General features: G+C 45.0%; 1 protein-coding gene and 1 pseudogene across 1 annotated transcript in view; both read left to right on the top strand.

Moving 5' to 3' along the window:
• LOC104982847 (butyrophilin subfamily 1 member A1-like) overlaps positions 1-10,207 on the top strand; it is an 11,422-nt gene extending 1,215 nt beyond the window's left edge. The window contains exons 3-7 of the mRNA XM_010832297.1: positions 2,146-2,310; positions 2,647-2,667; positions 2,757-2,783; positions 7,240-7,266; positions 8,741-10,207. Coding sequence (XP_010830599.1) covers positions 2,146-2,310; positions 2,647-2,667; positions 2,757-2,783; positions 7,240-7,266; positions 8,741-9,258 — 758 coding nt within the window. The 3' untranslated portion in view covers positions 9,259-10,207. The remainder of the gene's footprint in view (positions 1-2,145; positions 2,311-2,646; positions 2,668-2,756; positions 2,784-7,239; positions 7,267-8,740) is intronic.
• A 540-nt stretch (positions 10,208-10,747) lies between these two features.
• LOC104982858 lies at positions 10,748-11,188 on the top strand (annotated as a pseudogene).
• The last annotated feature ends 8,496 nt before the right edge of the window (positions 11,189-19,684 follow it).

Below are 19,684 nucleotides of genomic sequence, written 5' to 3'. Positions count from 1 at the left end.
TTTTTTTTTTTTTTTTTTTTGCTGTTGGTTTTTTTAAAAGCACACTTTGCAGTATTTCTTAGGAAATTATTTGTTTAACAAATATTTGCTGCCTCTGTGTAAATCATCCCTGACTGCTTTGTGCTCAACACTAGGGGGAAGAAAGAATGGCCAGGAAAATTTGTGAAAGACTTTCAGTGGTTAAAAAGGATGACTGGGTGTCTCTTCTAAGGAATACTAATCCTGTCTGGTAGTTCTCACGTTAGGGATCTCTGATTCCATAGGACTAAGCCATTGCTTATTTTTCTAGATCATTTACAACTTTGTAGAGACAGATGTTAATTTATAGAACACTGAGAGTAATACAAATTGTTCCTGTCCTTAGTGATGCAAATGACTTCTCTCTGATAGAGAATATAAGATTTTGCAAATCAAATCCTCATTTAAACCACTTTTAACATTTTTACTGGTTTTCTTATTAAATAATAAGTTAAATAAATTATTTGCACAGTCTTTTTGTATACTTACCTTTTAAAAAATTATCCTTTATTAAGACATACAGAGTATTCATTGTAAAGCCATTACCAGTACAAAATAGCTAGGAAATGATACAAAACAGTCCACAATCTAGGTTTAAATTTTCTGGAGAAAGGACAAATATATACAAATAAGGAAGTAGGTCTCTGTGAGAAGTAATGAGTAATCAAACAAAAAGCCATGATGCTTTAGTCTCAGGAAAAATTGCCAGAACCTATTTTGTCAGTAAAAATTCTACTGTATTAGGAAGGTTAACGACAACTGATTGTTCATTGTTTATTTAATCCTCACAACAATGACATTCATCAGATACTGGGAGGAAATTTGCTTATGGCATTGGCTTTAGGCTGTTATATTTATGTCAGTTATGACTCTGTTCTGACTTGTATAGGTAGTTTTTATTTTATTAATTTAACTTTTCCTGCACAGAAAACGTGTGGCTGAATTTGCAAAACCTCTTTGGAAAGGCTTTCTAGTTACATGGAATCCTTTTGCTGATAGAGAAATGAAAGGTTTACACACTCTTTTTTTTTTTTTGGACTCAGTGTATTTATTGGGCTTCCTGGTAGCTCAGTGGTAAAGAACCTACCTGCCAATGCAGGAGATGCAGGTTCCATCCATGGATGGGGAAGATCCCCTGGAGAAGGAAATGGCAGCCCACTCCAGTATTTTTGCCTAGGCAATCCCATGGACAGAGGAGCCTGGTGGGCTACAGCCCATGGGGTCTCAAAAGAGTCAGACATGACTTAGCAACTAGACAACAACTAAATGAATAGCATGGCCTGGTGCTAAGGGATATTTAAAAGAAACACATGCATAAAAGTTCATATAGATATCCAACTTCTCTTCTGGCAGCTTGCTTGTTGATCTGGTGGTACTGATAGCACAGGTAATATTATTGAACTCTCCCCATTATAGTGGAGACAGAGGGACACAGGATGGCTTGGCTGAAATTACGAGTCTGCCGTGGAGGTGGGACTAGTACTCAGGGCTTCTAATTCCCAGCATCATCCACTTCCCTACCAAAAGTACACTTCTCTTAACAACTGCAAGTAAAGTCAGGGGCTCCCACATTCCTCCCACGTTCAGGGTGATTTTCACTGGAAGGCAAATTCTCACGATTTGAGGAAATGGGGGCAATTTCCACCCCTACCTCCAGATCCCAGTTTTAGTTCCATATTTCAGGAGTGATTTGGACCTCCTTGATTTAACACTTAAAGAATCTGCCTGAAGTGCAGGAGACCTGGGTTTGATCCCTGGGTTGGGAAGATCCCCTGGAGAAGGGAAACACTACCCACTCCAGTATTCTTGCCTGGAGAATTCCATGGTTAGAGGAGCCTGGCGAGCTATAGTCTGTGGAATTGCAAAGACACAGACAAGACTGAGCAACTAACCCACACACACACACCCAGAGCCTTTATACTTACTTGTTGTCATTCCATGCTGTCTCTCAAAGTATCTTGGTTTCCCAGTCATCCTGTGGGAGAGAATGGGGCAGAGCTGGAGTCACTCATTCTCCCAGCCAGGCCCCTCTGCTACTGGTCTGACCCAGGCATCTCGGGGAGTCCTCCAGCATCCTGTGTTCCCCAGCACCCCCAGGCCTTGGTCCTTTCCTTCTTTTTGCTGCAGGAATAATGTCCAGCACTTCCAGTTCAGGCACTGCCTTCCTGAAGGACTTTCCTTGGGCAACAGCTCAGACCTCACTCCTGCTTCTTCTGGGACTTTTCCTGCTGACTGCTCTTGGTTTCATCTGGAAACTTCGCCGAGAGAAAGATCGAGAATGCTGGACCAAAGGTAAAGGAATCAGAAGACTGAGGCAGTGAGGTCCAAAGAAGACTACGGAAAAGGGATTGGACAGAGTGGAAAGGGGAGGACCAGGACTAAGAGGGCGAAGGGGATTTGAAGTTAAGGTTTTTACATTCAGTCTTTCCTCCCTCAATACCAGCACCCCCACCTCTTTACTTCCCCGATCCTGGGACCCTGACTGTGCCCTGGTTTTTCTAGTTTGGGGACAGCTCACTGGACTCACTGCACACATGACGCAGGAAAGGGTCTCCCACAGACCCTTTCCATGTAAACCTGGCCCTTCTCCTATGAACCGTACTGATTCATTTCTTGTCTTTTTTGCAGAGCAACTCCAAAGAGAGCTCCGTAAGTTCCGTACTTCCTCCTCCCGCATGTACAATTTGAGACCCTCTCATGTGTCATTGATCTCATGAAGTTTCTTTGTTCTACTTTAGGCTGGAGAAAAGCCCAGAAAGTGGATGGTGAGTAAATTTAAATTTTTGTTTTTTATCTAACACTTTATCTGCTTCATTTAATAAGTTCCTTTCTCCTGATTCTTTCCTCTGAAGCCTTGCTCATTCTTGCACCATCTGGACTTAAGCCAATAACCCCAGTAGCTCTGTTGATATGTCATGGATGCCCCAAAGATTTTTCAAACCTATTGCCAACACTGAACTTCATTCCCTTTGCTATCAACCTGCCCTTCCTCCTCCCCTCCCCTCACCATCCAATGCTACCACCACCCACCCAAGGGGGCTCCTTTCTCTCCTTCCCTCAGGGCAAGTCCATTTACTGCTTAGCCCAGGACCCCGACTCAGGCATAGAATACCTCCCCCAATCTTTCTTTCTTCTTTTGTCAAAGATCCCTGGGAGTAGATTATCAAGACCCTTCTCTCAACAGCAAGCTGCTTCTGTTCCCTCAAGAGCTACTGCTGCCCTTTTCCTTTTAAGACTTAGTTCCTAAATAAATGTTAGGAAACAGACAAAAAAAAAATCTAAAAAAACAACCAGCATAAACAAGACCTTGCCTGTGAAAAGTTTTCCATAGTTTAGAGTTTCAAAGTAAGCTTGCTAAGATAGAAATCTGATTACATTCCTCTTACGCCCCAAACCATCTGTGGTTTCCCATTGCCTTCTGCCGTCTTACTGGGGTGGATATTTGTAAATTCTAAAAGGATTTTCAAATTTCTAAGAAAAATTGTCTTAATGTCAATTTTTGTCAAAACTAACACAACCTAAGATTCTACATCACCTGCTTAATATCCTTTTTTTTGTTGTTGTTAATCAATTATTATGTGAATGGTTCTAGTTTCCAAGCTAACTGCTGTGTTCATAATTGCATTAGTGACAAAGGAACTGTCTAAAGACAGATTTTAACTTTCATTGCTACATTTTTTAATTGGCTCCCTCAGGACTTTGAAGATTTATTTTCAGAGGAAATTAATTTGTGTCTAATCAAGGTTTTTACGTAACTCAATTGAAGAAACACTACATTAAAAGGTAAAGTCCAATCTGCAATTTTTATCCCCACTATGCAGTCAGCCTTAATGGTCCAGTCTGATTTCTGTTCCATCCCTGGACACTCCCTGACACACACCACCCCACACTGGACTGACCACACCACCAGCAGTGCCCCACATGTATCATTCATTTTCCCACTTCTGTGCCCATTTCCTTTGTCTGTTCATCACATCTGTTGACCCTGTTTGTTCTACTCAGTCAGACAAACTGGGATAGGCTCCTTAACCTCTTTGAAGTTCTACTTTTCCCACCTAGCAATTGATTTAATTGCAACTACTACTTTGAGCAGATGTTAGGAAATGAGATAAAGGTGGGGACACCTAGTAGAGTTGTAGCACGTAGCTAAGTTCAGTGAGCATTAGCTTTGATCCTTCATCACCACATCCTTTCCCCACACCTCTAAAGGTGATGCAACCCCCCACCTCAGAGAAAAAAGAGAAGGGAGAGGGGCAAACTTCCTGCCCTGCCACCTGCACCTGCCCTTTCTGATCTGTAGACTCCGACTTCAACAGAGCAGGCATCTTTTTCCCTTTCTGAGGCTATTTCTTCATTCTTGTCCTGGATCACTCACTCTCCAGCTTCCGTCATGGATTCTCTATTCATTTCATTCACTTATTCATCAGCTCAACAAAGATCCACAACTGTTAACTATGTTACTAGTAACTAGTAACTAAGTTACTCTTCTAAGTGCCCTAGGCACAGAAATGAACACAACAGAAATATCCCATTCACAAAGAATCTACCTTCTAGTGGAAGAAGATAGAAAAAAAAAAATGAAATAGTATAATATACAGTTTGGCACATGATAATAAGCACTCAGGAGATAACAGAATATTGCATTGGAAGGTGCAGTTTAAAATAAGGTGGTTAATTGTACACCTGTAGCAAAATATTGTACATCAACTATACTTCAATTTTAAAAATTATAATAAAATAGAGTGATGGTGAAGTAGACGAGCAAGCCACAGGAATAGCCGAGGGAAAAGCATTCTAAGTAGAGAGAACCACAGTGCCAAAGCCCAGAGTCAGAAACACACTAGTTTTTTTGAAGAGTAGCAAGGGGGCCGGTATTGCTAGAAGGCAGGGAGTGATCAGGAGAATCGGAGCAGGTAGAATCAGAGGGGTTTGGAGGGCCAGATCACACAGCCTTGAAAGTCATCCATGCTGGCTTTGGCTTTGCTTCTAGAAAGGAGCCAGTGGTGGGTTTTGAGCAGAAGGGGAGCTGAACCTGACTTATGTTTTGAGAAGTTACTTTAGATGCTACAATGAGATTGACTTGGTGGCGCTAGAGGTAAAGAACGCACCTGCCAATACAGGTGGAGAAGGCAATGGCATCCCACTCCAGTACTCTTGCCTGGAAAATCCCATGGATGGAGGGGCCTGGTAGGCTGCAGTCCATGGCGTCGCTAAGAGTTGGACACGACTGAGCGACTTCACTTTGACTTTTCACTTTCACGCATTGGAGAAGGAAATAGCAACCCACTCCAGTGTTCTTGCCTGGAGAATCCCAGGGACCAGGGAGCCTGGTGGGCTGCCGTCTATGGGGTCGCACAGAGTTGGACATGACTGAAGCCACTTAGCAGCCAATACAGGAGGCATAAGAGACGCAGGTTCAATCCCTGGGTCGGGAAGATCCCTGGAGGAGGAAATGGCAACCCACACCAGAATTCTGGCCTGGGGAATCCCATGGACAGAGAAGCCTGTCAGGCTACGGTCCATAGGATTGCAGAGAGCTGGACACGACTGGACCAGCTGGGAGCTACTGCAGACATCAAGGGGAGAGATGAGGATGGTTTTTACCAAGGGAGAGTGCTGGAAGTGGTGAGAGGGGCTTCAGTGCTGGATTTATTTTTAAAACAGAGTAAAAATACCCTTGTTGATAGTGTAGTGCAAAAGTGAAGGAGTGGATCAAGGATGACTCCAGAGTTTTTAGGCCTAAGAAACTATAAAAATGGAATTGCCATTTTTCTGCAACGGGGAAGCCAAAAGAAAACCAGGTAGTCAGGGCAAGGGAAGGGGGTAGCACCGAGTCAGAATGTTAAAGAGGGTATTAGTGATCCAAGTGAAGATGCAGAGTAGGCAGTTGGATAATCAAGTGTGTAGTCCATACAGGAGGTCAGGGCTAGAAATATAAGCTATTTTTTCTTCTCCTCTGTATCTTTTTCTTTCTTCTTTTTTTTTTTTGTGACCTTTCATAATTCAAAATGCCTTTTTTAGATTAAAAAATTTTATTAATTAGAGTATAATATAGTTACAATTAGACTTCCCTGGTGGCTCAGATGGTAAAGCATCTGCCTGTAATGCGGGAGACTTGGGTTCAATCCCTGGGTCGGGAAGATCTCCTGGAGAAGGAAATGGCAACCCACTCCAGTATTCTTGCCTGGAAAATCCCATGGATGGTGGAACCTGGTAGGCTACAGTCCATGGGGTCACAAAGAGTCAGACAAGACTGAGCAACTTTACTTCACTCAAACTATGGTGGAGGTAATGAAGTTAATTGTGACCTCCCTCATACTTATAATATTGTGTTAGTTTCAGGTGTTCAGCATGGTGATTCAGTATTTTTGCAGGTGTTAGTCTATAAGTAGCAAGTGTTAGTCTGATCTCCATCCTACAGATGTAGAAATGGAGACTGAATAGTTAATTAAGCTGGCTTTGGGTTTCATGGCTAATGAGTTGTGGCTAATAACATATTGGGATCAAGGCAAGAGCTGTGAGCTAATAGCAGATACAGCACCCAGAGCACACGGGCAGCTCCCCCAGGTGAGGGTACAAAAATAAATAAATAAATAAGTGTGTGGGACTCCCTAATCACAGCAAAAGGTTGCATATTAACTATGAAAAAGACATGTTTCCTGCAGAGACTAGCTAAATAAGAGACAGATTTCCAGGCGGCAGCAGCAGCATCAGCAGCCATCCTTACTCCATGCAGGACAGTGTATGGAGGTCATGGAAAAGATGCAGGAGATGGGGTCAGGTGCCTGACTGTGAGAATGACTAAAGCATGATCACAGTGAAGAAAGGAGTGAATCCCTCAGAGTTCTGTCCTGTGTCCAGGACCATGTCCCCTGTGATGGCAGCCTTCTCATGTTTGTATAAGCTGGTGCCTTTCAGCTACTGAAGCACAAAGCCGTCCAGTATGGGGAATACAGAGAGATGAGTAAAGAGCTCCCGGTGGAGTTGGAGCCTGTGCTTAGGAACCAAGAAGGGGAAACAGAAGAGTACATTTTGTCTGGCCTCTTTCCTCCTAGACATTTTCTCTTTTAGGAACATGAGCCCAGGAAGGAGCCCAGACAAATTCTGGAGATGAGTGATGAGGGTGCCAAGGAGAGAAGGAAAGGCAACCAGAGCACAGAAAGGGCCAAGAAATATACGGCTCTCACCAGGGAGCACTCACGTCTCTTTTTTCTATTGCAGATTGGAAAAAAGCTCGGTCCTATGCTGGTGAGTGACTAATTCTTACGGTCTCAGACCCAGGACTCCATAAAAGAAGATCTTAGTGGTCTTTCTCCATCTTCCAGCCCCAAATAGTGGCCTGGCTGGGCAGGCAATGAATGGAGACCCAGGGAAGATCCAAGTAACATCAAGATCAAGTACTACCAAGTTTCAGTTCAGCACCTGCACCTTTTTCCTTTCCAGAAGTTTATACCGTTTTTTTTTTTCTTTTCTTTTCCTTCTTAAAGGGCTCCTCATCTACTTTCTCTCTTGAGTTTCTCTACTACTCATGGCAACCCACTCCAGTAATCTTGCCTGGAGAATTCCATGGACAGAGGAGTCTGGCAGGCTACAGTCCATGGAGTTGCAAAGAGTCAGGCATGACTGAGCAACTATCACTCAATATCTTCAGCATCATGGACCTAAGGGTACAACTAGAAAGGTTTCATTCAAATAACATTCAGTCTGTAGTGTGTTCTGTGCATCTTAGAGGAGATGTGGTGACTCTGTCCACCTAGCTTCTCTCCCCTCAGAGCATCTCATTAGGGAAACACAACAACAGCATATTACTCCATCTCTTCAGTGTTCAGGACAGATCAAATGGGGATGTAGGAGCTTTGCTAGATTTTGACCTAGGGCCTCACTCTACTCTACATTGAGCCAGCAAATGGCAGAAAAAGGAATGCAAATATTGTGTAAAGGTTTTCTTATTGGTGAGGCCTGGAAGCAGCCAACTCTTCTGCTGGATATCCAAGAGGGACTGGAAAATGTCATCTCACTATGTACCCCGGAGGAAAAGGAACCAATGTTTGATGAACCCATAAAAGTTTCTCCCGTATGACATTTCTAACCTGTGAGATTCAGGGACAGTCTATTAAAGATGGGTATGCGTTTGCTCCAGATGTTTTACACAGTTGGCCAAAAATCTCTGGCCAGATAATTCTCTGTGAAATGTCCTGGGGTTTCAGGTTGGTAGAGAGGTGTGGCTAGAGGCTGTCCAAGGACCTTCCCCAGCCCTTTATTCTGCAAACATTATTGAGCACCAATTGTGAGACAGAGTCTGACGATGCTAGACAGTAAGAATACAAAGATGAACAAATATAGTCTTTACTTTTTGGGGTCCTGGTCTAGTAGAGGACAGAAATATGAAATAATAATAGTGCAATGACATGAGAGGGGGTTGTACAAAATGCTGTGGGGGATGAGAGGATTGGGGGGGATTGTGATTAGCCACCCCTCCTCCCAGGGACTTGGAACCTCTGGATTACCTCCTCCTTGTAAGTCTCTGAACTCTCCTAATAGCTCTTTGACGTATGATCCTGAAGACATCTGGGGAGATGTTTATCACTCCAGCTCTTTTGTGGAGAAAGGAAGGCAACTTCATGGGTTAGGAATGGCTTCTTTTCTCCCCACTTCCCAGTCACTGAGAGCCCTGGGATACTGGAGTTGACAGGACTTCTGTTCTCTCTCACTCTTTCCACAGCTCATGTGACTCTGGATCCAAATACTGCCTTCTTTGAACTCTTTCTGTCTGAAGATCACCGAAGTGTGAAGCGGAGAAACTTGTGGCAGAATCTTCCTGAAAAACCTGAGAGGTTTTCTTTTGACCCTTGTGTGCTGGGCCACAGGTCCTTCTCTTCAGGGAGACATTACTGGGAGGTGGAAGTGGGCGACAGGACTTACTGGGAGCTGGGGGTTTGTGAGGAAAACGTGGATAGGGCTTGGGGGATCGCAGAGTCACCTCAGAATGGATTCTGGGCTGTGGAACTCTACGCTAATAAGTACCAGGCCCTCACCTCCCCTCGGACTGCTCTTCCCCTGAGTGAGCCCCCCAGCCGGGTGGGGGTCTTCTTGGACTATGAAGCTGGGCATGTCTCCTTCTATAGTGTGGCTGATGGGTCCCACATCTACACTTTTCCCCAGGCCTCCTTCTCTGGGCCTCTTCGGCCTTTCTTCTGCCTCTGGTTCTACCACCCAACCCCTCTGACCATTTGCCACTGAGCCCATCTGTCCCCACCCTTTCTCTCAGTTGAATGTACAAGGATGAACCCATCATTGGGACTGAGAAGTCACATTTCTGGGGACAATGCCCCCAAGGCTCCAGCTGAGCCAGCAGTGAAGGCTGAGCCCCTCTGACCTTTTCTGCAGATAAAGACTGGAGACAGTTTATCATTCTCCAGAGCTGAGTGGTACAGAGGCCAAAAAGGACAATGTAACCTCATAGAATGTTGTCAAGAACGTCTGGTATTGCCATCCTAGCTGGAAACTGAAAAAGGAACCTTTAGAGAAACCAGAGACAAGATACCGATGGAAAGACTACCTGGATGGAATGTGATCTCTGGTCTTGAGCTCCTGTCTTTAATGTCTGCATAATAGAACAGCTGGAAGCTGAATCTGGATGGCACTTGGCTGTTTTCACCCTCTTTTCATACAAAGACTTTATTTCATTTTGACCTATGTACAACCTGGGGAGAGACTAAATAAAGTTCACAGAGAAAACTCACTTCTCCAGATCACTCTGTTGGTCTGGGACTTGATGGCACATTCAACATTCTTATATCTAATGCCAATCATAGTGCCTCTAAGAGTCCAATCATTCCTTATAAAGCAATTGCAATGACCCATTAAATGACACTTTTCACCCCAGATCCAAGATTTACTTTTCCAGTTTGTGAATTTGTTTACTACTCCCTAATTATCTTCCTACCTTTAGACTATTTTACGTCATCAACAGTTAAGTACATATTAATTTTTCTTCTATGCTTATGCAAACACACACACACACACACACACACACACACACAGAGTTTTTCTAATGAAAATTGGGCTTTGTTATATAATTGTCCCATGACATGCTTCTCTTACTTAATACCAAGTCTTAGTGGCTCAGATGGTAAAGCATCTGCCTGCAGTGCAGGAGACCTGGGGTTCAATTTCTGGGTTGGGAAGATCCCTTGGAGAACAGAATAGCAACCCACTCCAGTATTCTTGCCTGGAGAATCCCCATGGACAGAGGAGCCTGGCAGGCTACAGTCCATGGGGTCACAAAGAGTCAGACAGGACTGAGTGACTAACACAAATCTTAAATACTAATCTTTCATTATTTGCAATCAAGATAGTTTTGTTTCTTCCCTATTACAAATAATGCTACTATAAATATCTTTGTATGTAAATCAATAAAAGTATTCTCAATAAAAGTGTGTTAAATCAATGAATTCTTTCTTGCTCCATTTCATATGTATTTCTCTCTCAAGACTTTATGTAAAGGTCTGGATAATAAGTAGATCTGGTGCCTATTTCTCTGGAAACTGTAAAGTTAAGAGGACAAAATGTTATGCCTAGAAACCCTTTCTCCAGGGTCTATGCTGAAACTCAAGGCTGCTTCTCTGTGTCAGAGTAGTTTGGACCCTCCAGATAAGAGGGGACTATTTCATTCTTACTGATACGATTTCCAGCAGCAAAGCTTTTTGATAGATGATGAATTTTGAAAATGAAATTCCCTAGTGAGTTAGGAAGCAGGAAGCACTCTGAGAAAGTGGTTGATATGCCCCTTTGCAGTTGTTTTATGACCTTGGGAGAAACACTACTTCCTGTTAACTGTCTGTTTTCCCAGCCTGATGACTTGGAGGGCAGATTTTTAAGTCCCTTGGACTCTCTTATCTATAAGAATGGACTCATTGTACTACTCCCCCGAACTGGGTTTGAATACTAAGAAGCAGGGACCTTTTGCCTCATTGCAAATAAGAAACCAAGAAGGGTCACCACCAGATCTACTGGAACCATCTGAGAAAATTTGGCAAAAGCTGTCTTGTTGTATCTGCTCAAACCCACACAGTCTGATCCAGAAATATTGCCTCAATATGTGCCTTTAGTGTTCTATCAGGATGCAAGGTATGTAGGCTTCATTAAGCTGGACTCTTCATTAAGCTGAACTTCCTTGAATGGGTCATCTAAGACATCATACCTTGTTGTAGCCACGTGTTCTGGGAAACAAACTCACTCAGAAAGGACAATGCAGATAGTGGAGTGCAGTTTATTACACTATTACACCAGTGGGCCCAAGACAGAGTCTCCTCTTAGCCAAGGACCCTGACCAGTTTTTCTGAAAACCTTATATACCCTAAGTATACGTGCCAAACCCACCTCCCCAAATTCCCTGAAACTAGTCTGAACAAAGGAAAAGAAAGATACAATCAAAGTTATCCCTTGATTCATGTGCCTTAAGCCTAGGTAATTAACAGGGGACAATTATCAATAGGCCTGTGGTCATACCCCAATAAGCATAATAGAATTTATGATTCTATTCGGTTACACAGATAATTAGGGTATTCTTTTAGACAGCAGAGAGTCTAGGTACGAGCCCTGGGGCTCTTCCGTCCAGGGGGCCTGGTCTTCCAGTTGGTATGTCATTTCCATAGATATTGGGCATATAGCTCAAAGTCCACAGTCGGGCCCAAGATGGAGTCCTGCTTTCAAGATGGAGCCTGTTCTGTCTGTTTCCTCCTTCATTCCCCACTCTTGATGCTATTAACTCATAGTATGAGCATCATTCATAGGGATATATTGCACCCTGACTCTCCGACCTCTAATTTGGGAGAACGATATCAACCTTTGGGTTACAAAGTTCATATTACATTGTAAAATAAAGGGTCCACAAAGCAGAACTATCAAGACAACTATAACAATGGTAAATATAGTTTTCCACCAATCACCCTTCACCCAAGATAGGACTGAAGTCCAAAAAGGAAGATTATCATCAGACATAACTTTACCTGACTTTTCATGTCATCTAGGGTGGCTGATATATAGCCAGATAAATCAGGAATATATACACAACATTCAACTTTAATTATAGCACAGGTCCCTCTTTGTACTGAAACTATGGTTAGACTCAAGATGATACAAGCAAGTCCTTGTAGCAGCAGTTGATTATAGAGCTTCATCTCTTTTTCTTCTTTATGATGATCTTGGTTTCACAGGGATCAGTGGGGTCCTTTTGTGTAGTCTGCTCGGCGTCCTCTCGGTCTCGTGGTATGCTCTCTTCACCCTCATGTGGAGGATCCAGGGAGTGACACCTGCAACTTTAACTGCAGTAGGGCTGCTTAGAACAACAGTTCTATGGACCCTTCTAATGTGGGGCCAAGGAGTCTTTGACCACACCTGATCCCCGGGTACAAATTCGTGAATCTGTTCCCCAAGGGGGAATGGCACCCTTTCTTGTACAAACTTAGTTACCTGATTTATTACCTTACCCAGTTGTTCCATCTGCTGGGGAATCTCATCTTCCCTTACCTGAGGCAAATTTGTTGACACCTGTTTTATTATGGGAGGGGGCCTCCCATATACAATTTTGTATGGAGAAGAGCCATGGAACTGTGGGGTCATCCTGAGTCTGAGCAGAGCTATGGTGAGAAACAAGTCCACCCAGAAATAGTCAGTCTCTAAGATCCACTTGGAGAGTGTCTCTTTAAGTGTCCAGTTGGTTCCTTGCACCATCTCAGAACTCTGGGGCCTATATGTTGTATGTAATTTCCACTTGATGTTTAAAATTTTACTCACTTGCTATACTAAATCAGCTACGAAAGCCGGGCCATTGTCCGATCCAATGCTGGTCAGTTCAGTTCAGTTCAGTCACTCAGTCATGTCCGACTCTTTGCGACCCCATGAATCACAGCACACCAGGCCTCCCTGTCCTCCCCAAGTTCACTCAGACTCATGTCCATCGAGTCCGTGATGCCATCCAGCCGTCTCATCCTCTGTCGTCCCCTCTTCCTCCTGCCCCCAATCCCTCCCAGCATCAGGGTATTTTCCAATGAGTCAACACTTTGCATGAGGTGGCCAAAGTATTGGAGTTTCAGCTTCAGCATCAGTCCTTCCAATGAGCACCCAGTACTGATGTCCTTTAGGATGGACTGGTTGGATCTCCCTGCAGTCCAAGGGACTCTCAAGAGTCTTCTCCAACACCACAGTTCAAAAGCATTAAGTCTTCAGTGCTCAGCTTTCTTCACAGTCCAACTTTCACATCCATACATGATCACTGGAAAAACCATAGCCTTGACTAGACGGATCTTTGTTGGCAAAGTAATATCTCTGCTTTTCAATATGCTATCTAGGTTGGTCATAACTTTCCTTCCAAGGAGTAAGCGTCTTTTAATTTCATGGCTGTAATCACCATCTGCCCGAGGTCAGGGGCGGCGGCCAAGATGAGCTACCGTACGCCCGAGGTCAAGGCGGCGGCCGGGAGTGCCAGGTGAAGTCAGCACAGAAGCAGCCGAGAGGAGCTACCCCACGTCCAAAGTCAGGAGCAGCGGCTGCACTTTGCTGGGTCAGCCGTGAAGAGATACCCCACGTTCAAGGTAAGAGAAACCCAAGTAAGATGGTAGGTGTTGTGAGAGGGCATCAGAGAGCAGACACACTGAAACCATAATCACAGAAAACTAGTCAATCTGATCACACGGACCACAGCCTTGTCTAACTCAAGGAAACTAAGCCATGCCCTGTGGGGCCACCCAAGACGGGCAGGTCATGATGGAGAGGTCTGACAGAATGTGGTCCACTGGAGAAAGGAATGGCAAACCACTTCAATATTCTTGCCTTGAGAACCCCATGAACAGTATGAAAAGGCAAAATGATAGGATACTGAAAGGGGAACTCCCCAGGTTGGTAGGTGCCCAATATGCTACTGGAGATCAGTGGAGAAATAACTCCAGAAAGAATGAAGGGATGGAGCCAAAGCAAAAACAATACCCAGTTGTGGATGCAACTGGTGATGGAAGTAAGGTCCAATGCTGTAAAGAGCAATATTGCATAGGAACCTGGAATGTCAGGTCCATGAATCAAGGCAAATTGGAAGTGGTCAAACAGGAGATGGCAAGAGTGAATGTCGACATTCTAGGAATCAGTGAACTAAAATGAACTGGAAGGGTGAATTTAACTCAGAGGACCACTATATCTACTACTGTGGGCAGGAATCCCTTAGAAGAAATGGAGTAGCCATCATGGTCAACAAAAGAGTCCGAAATGCAGTACTTGGATGCAATCTCAAAAACTACAGAATGATCTCTGTTCATTTCCAAGACAAACCATTCAATATCATGGTAATCCAAGCCTATGACCCAACCAGTAACGCTGAAGAAGCTGAAGTTGAATGTTCTATGAAGATCTAAAAGACCTTTTAGAACTAACACCCAAAAAGATGTCCAATGCTGGTAAAGTGAAGTGGCTCAGTCGTGTCCAACTCTTTGAGACCCCATGGATTGTAGCCTACCAGGCTCCTAGGTCCATGGGATTTTCCAGGCATGAATATTAGAGTGGGTTGCTGTTTGCTTCTCCAGGGGATCTTCCTGACCCAGGGATTGAACCCGGGTCTCCCGCATTGTAGGCAGACACTTTACCGTCTGAGCTACCAGGGATGTCCAATGCTGGTAAGAAATCCAAATCTGGGAACTATCTCCCTAAGCAGGCAACAGGCTACTCTTGATGCTCTTTCAGTCCAGGTAGGGAAAGCTTCTACCCATCCTGAGAACATACATATTATGACCAGCAGGTAATGGTAGTGTCGGTGAGGTTTCATTTCAGGGAAGTCCACTTCCAGGTGTTCAAAGGGCAGTGTGCCTTTTACCTGAATCCCTGGAGGTTTCTGTCTGTGCCAAGAGGCAATATTGACCTGTGAGCAGGCAGTGTAGTTCTGAGATTTTGTCCTGCATAGGGAAGAGAGGCAGGGGACCAAGAAATATTTTCAAATTAGCTCTTCCAGTTTATCACGGCCTAGATGGGTCGCTTGGTGTGTTTGGCTTACCAGAGTGGGTGCCAGCTCCTCCGGTACCAATAATTTGCCACTTGGCAACTCCCACCATCTCTTTTCAGTCTTGACGGCCCCTTCTGCTTTGGCTAGTTGGTTTTGGGCTTCAGTGTATTTTGGAGAGCTTTAATAGGGGCTTCACTTGTCACCCCCAAGCCCTCGGCTGCTTGTTTAGCGGTCTTATCGGTCAGTTTGTTCCCTGAGCCCTGGGGGTATCCTCTTTTTGACGTCCTCAGCAGTGTATGACTGCAACCCTTTCTGGTTCCCAGGCAACATCTAATAGGGTCTTAATTTCTTTCTTATTTTTAATATCTTTTTTACTAGCTGTCAAAGCCCTCTCTCCTTATACAGAGCCCTGTAGTGTGGCAAAAGCATACCTGGAGTCTATGTAAATGTTTGTCTTCTTACTTTTTGACAGCTGGAGGGCCTGGATTAGAGCATATAGTTCGGCCCATTGAGCGGACCAGTGTGATCGCAGAGAGCTAGCCTCAATGATGGTTTCTTCCATGATGACTGCATATCCCTACAATCACTGTCCTTGTTTCACCAGGCTGGTGCCATTGATGTACAGGACCAAATCTGGGTCGGGGATTGGGTGGTCTCTCAAGTCAGGTCTGTTGGCATATTTCCTTGCAATCATGTGAGGGCCCACCTTCTCCCACAGGAAGGAGAGTGGCCAGATTCAGGGCCTGACAAGGCTCAGTAGTAACATGGGGGTTCTCACATAACAGTCCCTGGTATTGAGTAATCCGGGATGTTGACAGCCATTTATGGGGTCCCCTCGCAGGAGAGTGTTGACCTCATGTGGCACTTTTATGATCAAATCTTGGCCCAAAGTCAGCTTGGTTGCCTCCTGGACCAGTAAGGCAACTGCAGCAACTGCCCGTAAGCATCCCAGCCACCCAGTCCAGCAACACTGTCCAGCTGATTAGAGATAAGTCACGGGTCTGTCCCGTGTCCCCATAGTCTGAAACAACACTCCCGTAGCCACCTTGTCCTTTTCAGTCATGTAAGGAGTAAACGGCTTAGCAAGATCTGGCAGGCCCAAGGCGGGTGCTGACATAATTGTACCAGGTTTGAGTTCTATTACCAGTGGGACTTGTTTTGCAACCCTGGGGTGGGTTGTCTTCCACCCAGATCTCAAGGAATTGTTGAGTTAACTTTCTCTCTCGACTGTTTAGCCTGTCCAGTTTCCCTTCTGGGAGATCGTGCAACCTCCATTCATCTTGAGGGGTTATTGAGAAGAAGAGTAAATAGGTGGTTGAGCCCACTCAAACAATGGGTCTTTCGTGGGGGGAAAGGTCACTTGTGTCCCCAATTTAGACAGCAAGTCTCTTCCTAACAAAGGTACTGGGCATTCAAGGATGTATAAAAATTCGTGAGTCACTTGGTGTCCCCCCATCTGACATTTTCCGGGTAGGCTAGAGACACAAAGGCTGCATTTATCACCATCTGAGACCCAGCAGCCTCTGGCTGGGTCTATTGGCGTATAAAATCTATAGGTCTTGCACAGTCTTTCGCAGAACTCAGAGGGTGAGTTGCTTTCCCTTTGAATCACTTCGGAGGGTTTTGCAATACTCATAGCTTTTCAGGCCCCCTTCTTGAGACCTTGTAAAATAGTCACCCGATCTCTCTCCAGGTGACCCCTCCCTTTTTCTGTGTTACAGTCCCAACTGGGCCTCTTATTGGGAGTGGCTAAATCTGCCCACCGCTGCGGGTTTGCAGAACCCCCAGGTGCCATTTCTCTTAACCATTTTTTGGTCTGTTAGGATCCTGTGTCTTTCCTCAGTGCTGAAAAAGGAGACTAGTAGTTGGATTATGTCATCCTATGCAGGGTGGTGGGTTCGAAAAATAGTCTCCATTAGCCTAATCGTGGCTTGTGGCTCCCCCGAGTACGGTGGAGCGTGTCTCTGCCAGTTTAACATATCCGTAGAGGGAAATGGCTGGTAATACTAGGCTACAGGGGGCTGATGGTAGTGCCTGAACTGCGTCCTGAACTGGAGGCTGTTGTAGCTCTCTGAGAGGCATCTGTAGTGGGGTTCTTTCCCCCTGTTCCTTGGAGGGGAGCAGCCTCTGTCTAATTGCTGTGTTTTCTTCCCCCTTCCCATCAGTACTCACCGGGAGAGGTGGATACAATCTACGAGGTTCAGCTGAGGTGGAATTCTGGGGGCATTGACCAGAGGTCACCATTGCTGGGATTGGAGCCCACCGAAACGGCGGCTCTACGAACTCGGGGAGAGCTGGTGGAAGAGCAGTGGCTGCTACAGGAGCTTCACCTGGCCCTGGATCCGGCATTAAGGTGGCCTCAGGTCCTGGTGGAGCACTGGGAGGCAGGCGCGTCATCATCCAGTATGGGGGAGGGGTCAGGTCATCCCCGTCCAAATCCTGTAGAATTTCCTTTTTTATCATCAGTCAATTTTTGTGCCACTAATATTTTTCCCTTTCCCTTCTGGAATACAGAACCTTGTCCAAATAGGAGGGTCTTGAGCTAACCCTAGCCATGAGTCAATATATGGATTTTAATCCATGTGTCCTGGCTCTCCTGTGACTACTATATAGACTGCTTCCACTATTTTTGAGTTCATGGTGTTCTCTGGTGACCATCCTACTCCCAAAGGGGGACATTCGACCTCACAGAGTATGTGGAGGCGGTTAGGCTTCATCTTTACCCTACAGTCTCCTCCAAATCCCTTCTTTAAATTTTTAATCATGCACTCCAATACAATTGCCTTAGATTCACTCCCCCATCTTGTTTACCTTCTCGGACCTTCTTCTACTTTTCCTTTTCGTTCTGTCTACAAAGTTCTCGGTACCCTGTGTACTTCTGATATTTCCATTCAATGACACTGAAATTGCCATTCTGCCTCCTTCCTAATTGGGGTGAGAAGAGCCTTACCTGCCAGATCCCAAAGGGAGAAGGAGGATCGGCGTGTCTTCACCTGCCGGTCAGCACAGCCGAACCAGAACACCACATGATCCAAGACTGTTTCTCCCTTAACTTTTAAAGTCCATTGTGTCTTGGTGGGCTTGATCAGGTGCAGATGAAAATACAGATGGGTTAAATATCCCATGTCCCAGGCCATCTCCGGAAAAGCCAATTCGTACTCACTTATGTATCCCCCTCTTTCTAGCCTGATAATTGCGAGGGGGTCAAGAATTTCATAGCAGATGGGACACCTCCTTGGGGAGGGCAGAACACGAGCACACAAAAACCAAGTTTCTTCTCCTAAAAATCCCCTGGCAGTTGCTTGGTAACAATTTCCCCCAAGACGGCGTGGACACCACCTCCTAAATGACCTTCACAAATTTCCTTTCTAAGCCCTAACACGCGCGTCAACCTGTGTACCAAGCAATCGTTGCCACCTGCCTAGTCCAGGCTCCTGTGGGTCTGTGCCCCTTCTAATCCCTCCCAGTGGGGTGATCAGGCCCTGTCTTCCACCCTACCAGGTGGGTTCCTCCTCACCTGAGTGCTCAGTTCCCCTGCTGCCATCCACTACCTGCTAGCATGAGAGGTCCGGACATTGAGAAGCAGAATCCTTCCAGAAGGGCGAGGCGCCTTATCCCCTAGAAGATTCGAGCCGCAAGGCCTCAGAGTAGTCCCAAATGGGACTTGTCTCCTCCAAGTGAGGAGTTTCCCGGCCCATGCACCAAATGTTGTAGCCACGTGTTCTGGGAAACAAACTCACTCTGAAGGACAATGCAGATAGTGGAGTGCAGTTTATTACACTATTACACCGGCAGGCCCAAGGCAGAGTCTCCTCTTAGCCAAGGACCCTGACCAGTTTTTCTGAAAACCTTATATACCCTAAGTGTACGTGCCAAACCCACCTCCCCAAATTCCCTGAAACTAGTCTGAACAAAAGAAAAGAAAAATACAATCAAAGTTGTGTCTTTGATACAACAAAGGGGACAATTATCAATAGGCCTGTGGTCATACCCCAATAAGCATAATAGAATTTATGATTCTATTCAGTTACACAGATAATTAGGGTATTCTTTTAGGCAGCAGAGAGTCTGGGTACGAGCCCTAGGGCTCTTCCGTCCAGGGGGCCTGGTCTTCCAGTTGGTATGTCATTTCCATAGATACTGGGCATATAGCTCAAAGTCCACAGTCGGGCCCAAGATGGAGTCCTGCTTTCAAGATGGAGCCTGTTCTGTCTGTTTCCTCCTTCAACCTTACCGCAGAAGGAATGCTAACTCTTTGTAAGTTTTAAAAAAAGAAAAAAGACAGAAAATGAAACTTGCACAAGCATCCAGCTATCTCTACCACAGAGCCTAAATTCAAACTTTTGTAATATTATTAAATTCCAAGAATTTCCTGGTGATCCAGTGATTGGGACTCATGCTTTCACTAATGTGGGCCCAGGTTAGATCCCTGCTTGGGGAAAGAAAAAAAAAAGATGGATAGATAGGCTTTCCTGTATAAAATATATTATATATATATATAGGCTTCCCTGGTTGCTTAGTGATAAAAAGCCAATGCAGGAGATGCAAGAGATGAGGATTCAATACCTGGGTTGGGAAGATCCCCTGGAGTAGGAAATAGCAACCCACTCCAGTATTCTAGCCTGGGAAATCCTTTGGACAGAGGAGACTTGTGGGCTATAGTCCATAATGTCACAAAGA

This window comes from Bison bison, unplaced genomic scaffold, assembly GCF_000754665.1.
Source record: "Bison bison bison isolate TAMUID 2011002044 unplaced genomic scaffold, Bison_UMD1.0 scf7180017860731, whole genome shotgun sequence".
Lineage (NCBI taxonomy): Eukaryota > Metazoa > Chordata > Mammalia > Artiodactyla > Bovidae > Bison > Bison bison.
This window is presented reverse-complemented; position numbering and strand designations above follow the sequence as displayed.